The sequence below is a fragment of the Otolemur garnettii genome, unplaced genomic scaffold (assembly GCF_000181295.1).
Source record: "Otolemur garnettii isolate 467f Iridium unplaced genomic scaffold, OtoGar3 scaffold00108, whole genome shotgun sequence".
Taxonomy (NCBI): Eukaryota; Metazoa; Chordata; class Mammalia; order Primates; family Galagidae; genus Otolemur; species Otolemur garnettii.
The window spans coordinates 5,818,071-5,831,446 of NW_003852503.1; the positions used below are offsets into that span (position 1 = coordinate 5,818,071).

At 42.2% G+C, this 13,376-nt stretch overlaps 1 protein-coding gene across 5 annotated transcripts in view; it reads left to right on the plus strand.

The window, feature by feature from the left end:
- Nucleotides 1–868: 868 nt before the first annotated feature.
- DDX6 (DEAD-box helicase 6) overlaps nt 869–13,376 on the plus strand; it is a 37,661-nt gene continuing 25,153 nt past the window's right edge. Inside the window, exons 1-4 of one of the 5 annotated variants that reach the window (XM_023517316.1) lie at nt 869–966; nt 4,119–4,589; nt 8,625–8,688; nt 9,969–10,073. In XM_023517316.1, the coding sequence (XP_023373084.1) occupies nt 4,390–4,589; nt 8,625–8,688; nt 9,969–10,073 (369 nt within the window). In that variant the 5' untranslated portion in view covers nt 869–966; nt 4,119–4,389. Of the gene's footprint in view, nt 967–1,296; nt 1,455–1,581; nt 1,696–4,118; nt 4,590–8,624; nt 8,689–9,968; nt 10,074–13,376 lie in introns of those variants that run through there. The other 4 variants (XM_003796840.1, XM_023517314.1, XM_023517315.1 and 1 more) reach the window with 4 other exon arrangements.

Sequence of the window (13,376 nt, forward strand, 5' to 3'; positions counted from 1 at the left end):
GTGATTGGCTTGGGGAGCCTATTTGGCTTTCTCTGATTGGTCAGGAGCTGGAAGCAGCGGCAAAAAACAAGGAAGCTGCCAGTTACCAACCAAGTCTTCAGCATTTGGGCTGAATGCTGCAGAGGTCACGAGTAGGAGCTCTCTTGTCACATAGGTTTGGCCACTGCCTCTTATATATTTAGTGTCTCAGCTAGGTGAGACCCAGGTTTTTATTTTCCCTTGACACACTTAACTTTTAACTCCTAATTTTTGTTTTACTTGGAACGAGACAGCAGCTCTGTTTCTGTTAAGGGTAAACAGAATTCTGTCTTAGGATCTGAAAAGTATTTACGGGAACAGATGCCTAGCTTCACAGCAAGGGTCAGGCAGGAGAACTACCCTCGGCCTTCTGGTTCCCCATTTCGTTACACAACGCCCATTTCCATTACAACTGAACGAGTCCTCAGCAGCTTAACCCCTTAGGGGCGGGCCCGGTCTCCTCCGCCTCCTTTATTGGCTTCTTGGGGACAGGAGGGGCGCCCGGGCGTCCCCGACCCTCGCCCTCACAGCGGGTTCTCATCTCTCCTATACCTTACTCCCCGCTAGATACCCTGCAACATCCCGGCTCCGCCGGTGCGGCACCCCCAGCCCTCAGCGCTCTGGAGCAGTTCCCTCGGGCCACCAGTATAGCCTGGGCCCTCCTCCCTACACCCCATCACATTCCAATCCCCTTCCCCTCAGGTCCCCCCCAGGCGCGCCCTCACAGACCCCCCCGCAGCACCCCTTCCCCCACTGGTGTCCTCCCTCTTTCCCTCCCCGCGCGCCCGCGGTCCCCGCCTGGTCCCCTTCCGGCCCCCGCACACAGACGCGCGCCGACGTCCCGGGGCCACTAGTTCCGCGCGTTCCTGGATGGAGGCGCGACTCGAGGGGCTCGGATGCGGCCCCCTCGGCCCAGCAGCAGCCTCCCTGGCCCGCGGGAGAAGTCAGGTCAGCTTCCTGTCCCCGAGCAGCTGCTGGCCCAGGCAGTTGTCAGAACGTGTCCTCGGTCGGGAATAAATAGATCGCTCCTCCTCTGGTCTCAACCCCCGACTTTCACTTTGGAGGGGCGAAGACCGGGCGACTCTAGCCAGCCCCCATTCCTCCATCGTTTCTCGGTTTAGGGAAAAGCAGCCCCCCTGTCCCTTCAGAAAGGAGCCCATATTTGCCCCTTGAAATTTCCTTTCGTCAGCCCTCCATTTTCTCCTTCGGGGGGTCCGCGGCCAAGCAGGGGAGGCCGTGACGCCGGGCGGGCGCAGCGGCGGCGGACGAGCTCTCGCCATCTTGAGTGGAGGAGGAGCCGCGGCCGCCGCCATGCGGAGAGGCAGAGAAAGAGGGAGGAGGCGGCGGACGGGCAAGGGGGGGCGGGGGGAGAGGAATCGAGTTAGCTCAGCCCGGCGGCGACTTCGGCGGCGCCACGAGAGCGGGCAGCGGAGGAGGTAGGGCTGGACAGCCCCGGGAGCCGGCGGCGCGAGCGGCCGGGCGGCGGGGCCCCCGGAGCGGGGCGGGGTGGGGGTGGGAGGCGGCCGCAGCCAGGGGGCCGGGTGGGGGCGGGCGGAGGTTTCCGAGGAGGAAGGAGCCGCCGCCATTTTGGGAGCTTCGAGTCAACAATAAAGGACCGAGGTGCCGAGCGGGAGTGGCCTCGGTGGTAGGAGTCGGGCCTGAGTCGCGGGGCGTGGGGTGAGGTGGTGGGGTCGAGGTCGGCGTTGCCGTGGGGGCGGCGGGGAGCCCCTCGGGCCGGCGCGGGGGTCTCCCCGGGGCGGAGGCCTGCGGCCTGGCTGGGCCTGGGGAAGAAGGCGAGCGGCAGCTGTGTGGGGTACGGGCGTCTAAGCGGAGCCGAATATAGGAATGTGGTGCGCGGCGGGGTCGGGAGAAGGAGCAGACCAGGTGGAGGCGCTTTATAGAAGATGGGAAAATAGGGGGTCAAAGGAGGCAGCAAAGACTGAAGGGGTGATGGTGGAGGTTATAGGGTACGAGGCGGCCCTATAGGGGGCGGCAGGGATATTGGAGGGTCGGTTCGGGAGAGGGCCGGCAGCTGCAGTAGGCAGATAACGAGAGGGTGTTTCGGGAGTCCCCAACTGGTGGAGGAACCGAGGGGCTTTCTGGGTTCGGGGGGAGTCCCTTTGGGGCCTTATAGGGGGAGTCCCTATTGTTTCCCACCGGCAGACCTGGTCCCCGGCTCTCGTTGCGCAGATAGGTTTGCTGGGCCCCAGCCCTTTTGTGTTTATGGTCAGAGGGAGCTGACTTGAGTGTGTGGTGGTGGGGTCGGGTAGGGGGTGAATTATTGCCCTGCAAAGACTGAACTCCAGTCATTAGCTTGTCGTCTTTATCACTCACTCTCTTTTCTGTTTCATGGTCCCTTTTTCCCATCAGAATAAAACCCTGGCAACTCCAACTTGCAGCCTAAGCTTAGAGAAACTGCGCTGCATTTGCAAACAAAAGCTCTTGTCGGCGATGACGAGACTGTTTTGGGTGTGAAACTGTCAATTGCTAACTACGATCTGGGAAGTGCCTGCCGTAATTAACTCTGCCAGGGGCTCCTCCCAACTACGTTTCTTAGTGGGGTTTTTTTTTTTTTTTTTTGAAGTGTAGAAATATAACTTGCAAACCTAAATTGGGAAGGAGTAGGAGGAATATTTCCTTATCTGAGACATAAAGCTGCAGTGCAGGTTTCAGTTTAAGAAGGGGAGCAGTTAGCACATAGGGTTTACGGAGAAGGCCTTACTGTGCACGCCGGACAGAAACGATGATATCGTTCAGTCTTTAGAGGTTGCACTTTTTATCCTCTTAGTGGTTTGCAAGCAGATAATTCTCCCCGTGTGAACTCGGTGAAATCGTTGATCATGATATAAACCTGTCAATACAGGAAAGTAGCTGTTGGCCGTATCTGTTTAAGAGGTCAGTCAGATTCAGGAAGACTTAAAAACAAACAGTTTTGTGTATGTGATAATTAGGGTTTGCTTGTGAGCAACTTGTTCAGTTCTTTTTTTTTTAAGAAAACATAAGCATTTTGTAATTTTGAGATGTCTTTTGATTTTGAAATTTTGAGATGCTGATTTGTATGGCAAAAATAATGAGCACCAATAAGTTATTTTAGTAGGATATGTAAGGGATTTTAAAAATAAGCAAGCAGTGGGGCTTTGTTTCCTCGAGTTTATATATTAAATTTTTACTTACTAAATTTTAAAATAAGATTTCCATTTAGGTCACAATTTTAAAATGGAGGTCAACCAGTTAAGTATATATTACATTCAATACTTTCGGTTTTTTGGAAAGTTTTATTAAAAGCTACTTGTGTGTTTAGTCTTTCACGGATTTTTTTAAACACAGGAAATTTCCTTTTTTTAAACAAATGCTCTTTTAAATTAGGACGCACTTTTTGAGAAAGTATTCTATTGAAGGGTAGCTAAATATCTACGTGGCTAACGTGGGTGTGTCCATATCCCTTGACTGCTTCATTTATTGTTTGAAGGACAAGAGAAAGAGAAAAGGGAAAATAAGTTTTTCTTCATAAAGTTTAGCTTTCATATTTGTAATTTATAAGGGCACAAAAGTGTTTTTTGTTCTGAAAGTATTAAGTTCAAGTCAAAGCTCACTTAACTCTTCAAGGACTCAGTTGCAGCCAAAAATGGAAAACAAAATTAATGAATTGTCTTGTTCAAGTTTATGTTTACTTTAAATAAATTATGTGATACTTACTGTGTTGTAATGGAATTCTGTATAATGAATCGTTGACTTTTAGACATGTCAGAGACTTCTAGAGAATTCATTAGAAAGGAAACTGAAGGAAAAAAGAGATTGTCATTTGGCAGTTAATTCTAATTTAGTCTTAGTATTTTTTTGCCTAATCCCTGGGCTGCTTTGAACTGACAGTTTTAAATGTTTGAGCTTTTTCTCTGTGTAGGTTTGCTTTTTGAAGCAGTTCATTGAATCTTTCCTAGCTTGGCTTCTGATTAGGTCTAAGTGTAGGTGTATTGATTTTTTTTTTCCCAAGTTGTTTAATTTAAAAGATGAGAGTTCTTCTAAAAGGATTCTTTTATTGGGGAAACAAAAACATTTTTCTCTTGTATTTGCTAATTTGTTTTCTTGTTTGTTTGTTTCAGATTGAAGTGAGTGAATTCAGATATAATTCAAGCTTGTTAGAGGGCTTTTTAAAAATAAAAAGTTGATTCGGTGCATGAGAGCAAGTTACTGCTGCTTACCGTTCACAGACTTACAGGTGCTTGCCTGCATTGCAATAAAGGACTCATATATTGAGCAAGACTTATATTTATCTCTTCGTTTTGGAGAGCCTAATAAACTGTTATTACAGTTTCTCTACTGACTTTGAAAAGTTCTGAAGTTTGAAAGAGACACCTTTGCAGTTAACACAGCATGAGCACGGCCAGAACAGAGAACCCTGTTATAATGGGTCTGTCCAGTCAAAATGGTCAGCTGAGGGGCCCTGTGAAACCCAGTGGTGGCCCCGGAGGAGGGGGCACACAGACACAGCAACAGATGAACCAGCTGAAAAACACCAACACAATCAATAATGGCACTCAGCAGCAAGCACAGAGTATGACCACCACTATTAAGTAAGTGTTAGAATAAATAATAAACACATTTGGGAAACCAAGGAGATGATTATTATTACTTTGTTAGTGACTATTTTATGTATACCTTAATTTAACCATTTTGATTGCAAATAGAGGACAGATGACTTTGTTTTATGGCCAGTAGATATTTGCCGTCGACTAATGTGTTTCTGGCTATAGTGCAATTAATGAACATAGGCACAGATGATATATATCAGTTTTCTCTAGATTATTTTTTAAGACATTTCTGCCTTTTGTAATTAGTTCACTGTAGAAGTTACTAGCTAATCTTGTTATGTATGTGTTATATGTACATTAATAAAATGATTGGGTTATTTTTATCAATGTAGTTTTTCTTACTGTTAAAACTGTACGTTACTCTGTCTTAAATAACAGTTAAAGACTTGTGCAGTGTAGTATTTATTCTAAACTCCAAGCATGTTCACTCATAGAAAATTTACCCATGACTTTTTTTAGTTTATGGAAATTGGCTTTTTTACTTTTCATTAAAAGCTTTTTCCTCATTTTATACCCAAAGTAAATCACAGGGAACTCACAATCTTGAACTCTTAAGACATATTTCTGAATAATCCCAGTCTTTTGTTAATTCTAAAATTTAAGTCTCCTCTTGCTACAGGATAATTTTTTTTTTTTTTTTTTTTTTGAGACAGTCTCACTATGTAGTCTTCGGTAGAGTGCTGTAGTGTCACAGCTCACAGCAACTTCAAACTCTTGGGCTTAAGCGATTCTCTTGCCTCAGCCTCCTAAGTACCTGGGACTATAGGCACCCACCACAACACTTAGTTATTTTTTGTTGTTACTGTAATTGTCATTGTTGTTTAGCTGGCTCAGGCCAGGTTTGAACCTGCCTATGTCGGTGTTTGGCTGGTGCTGTAACCACTGTGCTGTGGGCGCTGAGCCAGGATACGTGTTTTTTGAAGCTGGAAGTTTGTAGGTTGTCTGCCATCTTTTAAGTAGATACTTTAAATTACAGTATTTGAATGGTAACTGTCACTAAAGGTTCACACATAGGACGTTATCATTTGCGACTCTTAATCCCAGTTAAGGTTTGGCTTTTGTTAAGAACTAGCCGTATAAAATGATTTAACCAGCTCGGCGAGTGTGGCTCAAGTGGCTAAGGCACCAGCCACATATACCTGAGGTGGCGGGTTCGAATCCAGCCCCGGGCACGCCAAACAATGAGGGCTGCAACCAAAAAAAATAGCCAGGCGTTGTGGTGGGCGCCTGTGGTCCCAGCTACTTGGGAGGCTGAGGCAGGAGACTCGCTTGAGCCCAGGAGTTAGAGGTTGCTGTGAGCTGTGAGGCCACGGGCACTCTACCCAGGGGGACAGCTTGAGGCTCTGGCTCAGAAAATAAATAAATAAAATGATTTAACCTCTAGAAATTTTTCTAAGATAAAATATACACTTCAGTAAACCAAAGCATTGTTATTACAACTTAGATCTTTTCATTTCCTAGAGAAAAACAGCCCTTACAAGCTGCCAGAGTATGTAGAGGAGGACTGCTGTTCAGTAGGGACCCGTAGGAAGTAGATTCCTAACAATTGGTTTGGTCACTGGGAAAATTGGCAGTGCATATTCTGTTACTTTTTTTTTTTTTTTTTGAGACAGAGCCTCAAGCTGTCCCCCTGGGTAGAGTGCCATGGCATTACAGCTCACAGCAACCTCCAACTCCTGGGCTCAAGCGAGTCTCCTGCCTCCGCCTCCCAAGTAGCTGGGACCACAGGCGCCCGCCACAACGCCTGGCTATTTTTTGGTTGTAGCCGTCATTGTTGTTTGGCGGGTCCGGGCTGGGGATTCGAACCCGCCACCTTAGGTGTACGTGGCTGGCACCTTAGCCGGTTGAGCTATAGGCGCCGAGCCCATATTCTGTTACTTTTAAGGTGAATGCTTTAATTGGTATAGAAATGAAAGATATTTTTTAAACCATAGTTTTTCTTGGCAAAAATAGACTACCAAAATTGGGTGGCTTTTAATTTTTTTTTTTTCAGTCTAACAAGTTGGCAGTGTATTTTTAATTCTTAAGAATAGAAATATATAAAGCTGTGTTACTTCATTGTAAGAGTATTTGCTGTTTAAAATAATTCTGATTTTTGCTTTTCCTAGGATTCTTTCTTTTCATTTGTCAGTTCTTTAGATCTCAGTTTAAGTGCCATTCTTCCATGAAACTGTCTAGATCCCTTCAAACCATCTCAGAAATCTTCTAATGCTCATCTCTTATCACCGTCTTCGTTTTAAATAGTTTTTTCACTTTATTATAATTCCTCGTGGGCAGGTTTATATTTTAAAGTGTGGCAAGCTGACCTGGGATGTTGAACTGACATTTTTGATGAGAAACTTGATGATTTAGGTTGAGATGAAAGGCTTTTAGTAGCCTTGAAATTGGTAGCAAAGAGTTAACAGTGTTAGAATATTTGCTTTATGTGGAACCTAGCTTTAAGTAAAATAAGTGCTGTGAGCATTTGAAATGAAGCCTATGAAATATTTTAGAGACTCAGATTATATAAAAAGAGTATACTGAAATCATTGAAGACTCATTTTTAAAGATAACATAGTTGAAAGCATTGTCTACAAATGTTTCCCATTGATTTTTATTTAATTAGGCGCTTTGAGTATTTACTGTTTGTTTTTACCTGATGAGAAAGAAAAGTTTATTTTTCTGCTTCCCTTCCCTCGTTGAGAAATTAATATTTTCCTTGTTTTTATTCTTTCATGGTTTCAAGCATCTCCAGTAAGAAAGATTTAGAGAAAGAGGTTCCTTAACAACTAATGTTGAGTTAATTTTGCAAGGCACTGTGCTGAGTGCCTTACATAAATATTTGATATAATTAACTTATTTTACATATGAGAGAATAGAGGCTTAGAAAAATAGCTGGTGCAATTTACAGAATTAATAAGTAGTGGCTGAGTTGGGGCTTGAACTCAGGTCTGAAATTCCAGGGCCCATGGTTTTAACTAGCCATTCGAAGTTACAAACTCAAATGCCTGCAGAGGACTATGCCAAATTAGAGGGTACTTGGCCTGCTTAAAGGGGGCAGCTGCTTGATTTTAAGCTCTTAATTACTAAGCCTCTACCATGCTGTTGCCACGCAGAAATTTGGAATAGTATTGATAAAGCTCCCAGGTTTTCAGGAGAAGACAGATCTGATTTTTTTTTTGTTTGTTTTAAGAGACAGCGTCTTACTTTATTGCCCTCGGTAGAGTGCTGTGGCATCACAGTTCACAAAAAGCTCCAACTCCTGGGCTTAGGCAATTCTCTGGCTTAAGCCTTCCAAGTAGCTGGGATTACAGGCGCCTGCCACAATGCCCAGCTATTTTTTTGTTGTTGTAGTTTGGCTGGGGCCAGGCTTGAACCCGTGCCCTACACACTGAGCTATAGGCACTGCCCCAGAATCTGAATTTTTATGTGAAATCTGATATTTAAATGTTGATGACTGACTTAAAGGACCACTGTCAGTCAAACAAGACATGTTTTTATATCAGTTGCACTGTTTACTACCCTGCTTCTGTTAAAGGTATGGATGCTTTTAATCCTTTCTGGTTTTGGTTTTTGATCCTTCCTAGATTATACTATTTGAGTTTAAAGTTGTTTAACTGTCTGGCCAGGCAGACAGTGGCTCATGCCTGTAATCCCAACATTCTGGGAGGCCTACGCAGGTGGACTGCCTGAGCTTACAAATTTGAGACCAGCCTGAGCTAGAGTGAGACCCCCATCTCTAAAAATAGCCAGGCGTTGTGGTGGGTGCCTATAGTCCCAGCTACTTGGAAGGCTGAGGCGAGAGAATTGCTTGAGCCCAAGAGACTGAGGTTGCTGTGAACTATGATGCTACAGCACTCCCCCTACCCAGGGCAACAGTGATGTCTCCAAAAAATAAAGTTGTTTAACTGTCTTGTTAACTATACTCTTAAGTAAATGGCAATATATTAAACTTACTGTGAGATAAATCATCTTTGTATTGTTAAGTAGAATGTAATGAATACTTGAAATACTTCAGATTTACTATATTCTCTCTAGACCTGGTGATGACTGGAAAAAGACTTTAAAACTCCCTCCAAAGGATCTAAGAATCAAAACTTCGGTAAGCTGGTTGTATAATTCAAGTGGAATAAAAGTGGGGAAACTCTCAAAGTGAAGCAGTCATCTCTCAGTATCTGCAGAGAATTGGTTCCAGGACTTTCCTCCACTCCCTCTCCTTGCAGATACTAAGAGTATCCTTGTATATTCAAATCCCCAAGTTTGTCCTGCTGAACCCACCAAAGCAGAAAAAGTTGGCCTTCTGTATCTTCCTGGTTTTGCATCCTGCCGGTACTATATTCTCTATCCTTTGATTTGGTTTTGGATGCCAAATCCATAGACTTGGATGACTTTTTGTATTTATTTTAAAAAATCTGCATATAGGTAGATGTACACAATTCAGTGGTCAGCTGTAGTTACTTGTAATAACTTTTAATTTTGAAATGTAAATACTGTGTGTTTACTCTTAAAGTTGTTGAAATTATATAGGTCATATATCTTAGACTGCCAGAATTTTCCTCCCTTCTTTGATAGAATTATATAATGTAATAAGTGTGCATATATTAAAAATGTTTTATATGTGTATGCATACATTTTATCTAATTTATGGACATCTATAATGATTTTTAGACATTTCCTCAGTTTCTTTTGCTCCCAACTAGGCATAATCCTCATTTTATGGATGAGAAAATCAAAGTTCAGAGAAATTCGGCCAGGGATGATTTTGTCCTCCAGAGACATTTAGCTATAGACATTTTGGTTAATGTTCTAGTCCAAAATGTTAGTAATGCTTAGCCTGAGAAATACTGATTTAGCCAAGGATATTTGTAGCTGATGAGTGGTAGAGCTAGGGTTTGACTTTACGTAATTCATGACATGATACTTTTGTAGAAATGACTATTTCACCAGACCTTAGAAGACTGAACATAGGATGGCCTTTCTCAAAGTTTTTTAAATGGCTTGTGTGTGTTGAAGGGAAGTGGTTATTGTTAATCTTCAGGAAAAGTTGAAATACACATTAAAACAAGTAATCTATACTGTGGGTCATTACAAAAGTTTTAAGATACTCAAAAATCAAGAAAACATAAATTCAACATGGAAACAAACGAAGCACTCCTAGCAATACCAATAAGCTGAACAAGTTGAAACTTGCATAGGTGAATCAGAAAGGATGCTTTCAACTGTGTTTCTTGAAAGTGAAATAATAGACCGTAACACAATCTGTCTCAAAACTTAAGAGACCCACGTATATTAAGGTTGAGTAGGTAAAGAATCAAAGTGTCTCAGGCAAATTTTGTTGGGCTTGCTAACTACTATGTTTTATTCTTTGTTTTGTTTGAGTAGGATGTGACCTCCACAAAAGGCAATGAGTTTGAAGATTACTGTTTGAAACGGGAGTTATTAATGGGAATTTTTGAAATGGGCTGGGAAAAGCCATCTCCTATTCAGGTATGTTTACCCTTTTTATATATAAGTTTGTATGTCAGATATTACATATTTTTTGCTCTGTGAAGGGTGGTATAATGAACCAGCATTTCTCTTTCATGTATACATAGTATTTTTCTGAACCTTTTTAAGAATAAATTACAAAATTATGGCTTTTGATTTCTAAATTTTTCGGTGTGTATCTCTTAAACTTTTAATGATGACTATTTCCCTAGTCTTTTTGTGTGATTGACATATTAAAAATATAACTTCCTTTTTCCTCTCATTTTGCTCATTTTGGGTTTGTCTGACATTCCCAAATACTTACTTTCAAATTGTGTTTCTTGGACATAATAGTACAAAAGTTACATTATAGCCTTCTCAGAGTATCACATTTGAAGGTCCTTTATTCCTCAATGGTGATACTAATTTTGATTACCCTATTAAGGTGTTGTCTGATTTATCTGTATAATTACTGCTTTTTCCCACCTGTCTTGTAACTGATAAGCAGTCTGAGGAGCATTTTAAGACCATGTAAATATCCTCCTCTTCATCAAAATTTTACCTTAATTTTAAGCCCCCATTGATGATTTTTGCTTGATCTCATTACTCTGATGGATTATGATGTATTTCCAACTCTAGCATTTCATCTTCATTTGGCCCTTATGAAGAAGAGCGTTCATTACCCCCTCCTTATTATCTAACATGTAGTATAAGAATGAACTTAATGGATTTTTTTGTTTGTTTTGAGACAGAGTTTCACTATGTTACCCTCAAATTCTTGGGCTTAAGGGATTGTCCTGCCTCAGCCTCCCAAGTAGCTGGGACCACAGGCGCCCCTGCCACAATGCCCAGCTATTTTTTTTCTTGCAGTTGTCATTGTTTAGCAGGCCTGGGCCGGGTTTTGAACCTGTCAGCCTTGGTGCTTGGTGCATGTAGTGGGCACCAAGCCTTTCTTTCTTTCTTTCCTTTTTTTTTTTTTTTTTGGAGACAGTCTTACTTTGTCAGTCTTGGTAGAGTGCCATGGTGTCATAGCTCACAGCAACCTCAAACTCTTAGGCTCAAGTAATTCTCTATTTTAGTCTCCCAAGTAATTGGGACTACAGGCCCTTGCCACAACACCTTGCTACTTTTAGAGATGAGGTCTCTTGCTCAGGCTGGTCTTCAACCTCTGAGCTCAGGCAGTCCACCCTCCTCAGCCTCCCCAAGTGCTGGGATTATAGGCATGAGCCACTGCACCCGGCTCTAGGCTTATCTTACACCTAACCTTATCCCAGCCTTGGCATTGAATGAGCCCTGATTCCTTTTAGGGACCAAAACCCAGGTATTGGGTACTGTCTTTGCTACTTGGCTATGTGGCCCTTTCAGTGGAAGGAGCAAGAAGTAAATCCATTATGTATGCATATACACATACATATGTATATTTAAATACACATACATATGCCAGTTTGATAACACAATAGATATGATGAAACTGTTGGATCCAAGCCATGGTAAAAACAAACCTTCTGGTATCACTGAGTTCTTTTTCATTGAGCAAATATGTACTAAGTAACCTACTATAGCCACAGGGGATTCTACGATGAACAAGACAGATAAGGTTCCTGTCTTATAGTTTGGTGGAAGGTACGGTAATTTTATAAGTAATTTCAATATGCTATGATGGGACACCTTTTTAGTTGGGATTGCATTTGTATATAACCATTTGGGAAGATGGAACAATCTGGAAGAAGTGACCCATGTTCTAAGAAGAGAACACTGGGGTAGTGATTGCCCAGAGGTGAGAGTACACTTTTGGCTGGACAAAGTGTCAAGATAAGGCTTTGCATCATCGCAGTTGAGCTGTAGATACAAGAAATTTCTAGGAATCCATTTTGGTGTAGTTCATGTTAATCCATTTGATCTACTAGAGTGAAAAGTAAGGACTATATTATTTAACTATTATCTCTAGTAATTATCACAGTGCCTGTGCTTATTTAGAATGCTCTGATAAAATTAAGATAACCTACTCTTCAGGTGAACATGGTCTAGGGAACTGCCCAGGTTGAGTCCCAATTCGACTCCTTCATAAGTTGGTTATTTTGGATCTCTCTCTAAGCCTTGTATTGCTGACCTGTAAAATTGAGGTAATAGCTGGCTATTTTTCTATTTTTAGTGGAGACCAGGTCTAACTGCTCAGGCTGGTCTCAAACTCCTGAACTCAAACAGTCCATCAGACTGTATTCCCCAGAGTGCTAAGGGGAATGCCCAGCCTGAGGTGTGTGTTTTAAATCAGAGATATTATTTAAAGTTGCTATCTTCAATCTCCTATTTATTTTTCTGATGAGCAGGGGTGAAGGGTGGAGAGCAATCTGTAACTACCATTGCTACCTCCTGCCTTGGAACTAAGATTAAGTAACCACAGGCTTCCCTCTTCTTGAAACTAAGATTAAGCCCATCCAGCTTTGGGAAGTAAGAAGGGGGAAGCACAATTTTGAGCTTTTGTAGGTCCACACTTTTATAAAATGCCTCTCAGTACTAGGAAATTGGAAAGCATGCCATTCTTTGGTATGTAGGCAACTTAAACAAAAGGGAATTTATTGGAAGAATGTCAGGAGTTCACAAGATTGAGAGGGCTAGAGAAAAACACTTGCAAATGGCTAAAAACTGAGGCAGCTCTAAAGGGCTTAGGATGCTATGATGGATGCACTGTGACTGTTCAGATTCTTTGAAGGGAACATTCAGATGGCCTGGCCGTGATTGCATGTGTACCACTTGGCTTAGAAAGTTGGCAGACTCAATCTATTGGGACAAGGGAGGAAAGAATGCAATTCCTTTGAAGAAAGCTGGATGCTATTAGGAAAGGGATTCTAGGGTATTCAAAACACAGCAGATACCTGCTGGATCACTCCCTAAATCTTATAGTAGAATATGGTCTTGGAGACCTCACATGGCAGATATCAAACCTAAGTAGTAGGGTTAGGTTTTCTTTTTGTTTTTTTCTGGCAGTACCACATAATCCATACATACAAAGTGTATAGTTCAATAATTTTTAATATATTTAGAGCTGTGCAACCATTTCCACAGTCAGTTTTAGAACATTTTCTCCACAAGGTAAACCCATTTAAGCAGTCCACCACTCTCTTCTACCAGTCTTAAGCAACTGGTAATCTACTTTCTATCTCTATAGATTTGTCTATTTTAGATATTTCATATAAATGGGATCATACAATATGTGGTCTTTTGTGACTGGCTCCTTTGCCTCAGAATAAAGTTTTCCAGGTTCATCCATGTTGTAGCATGTATTAGGACTTCATTTTTTTTTTTTTTTTTTTTGAGACAGAGCCT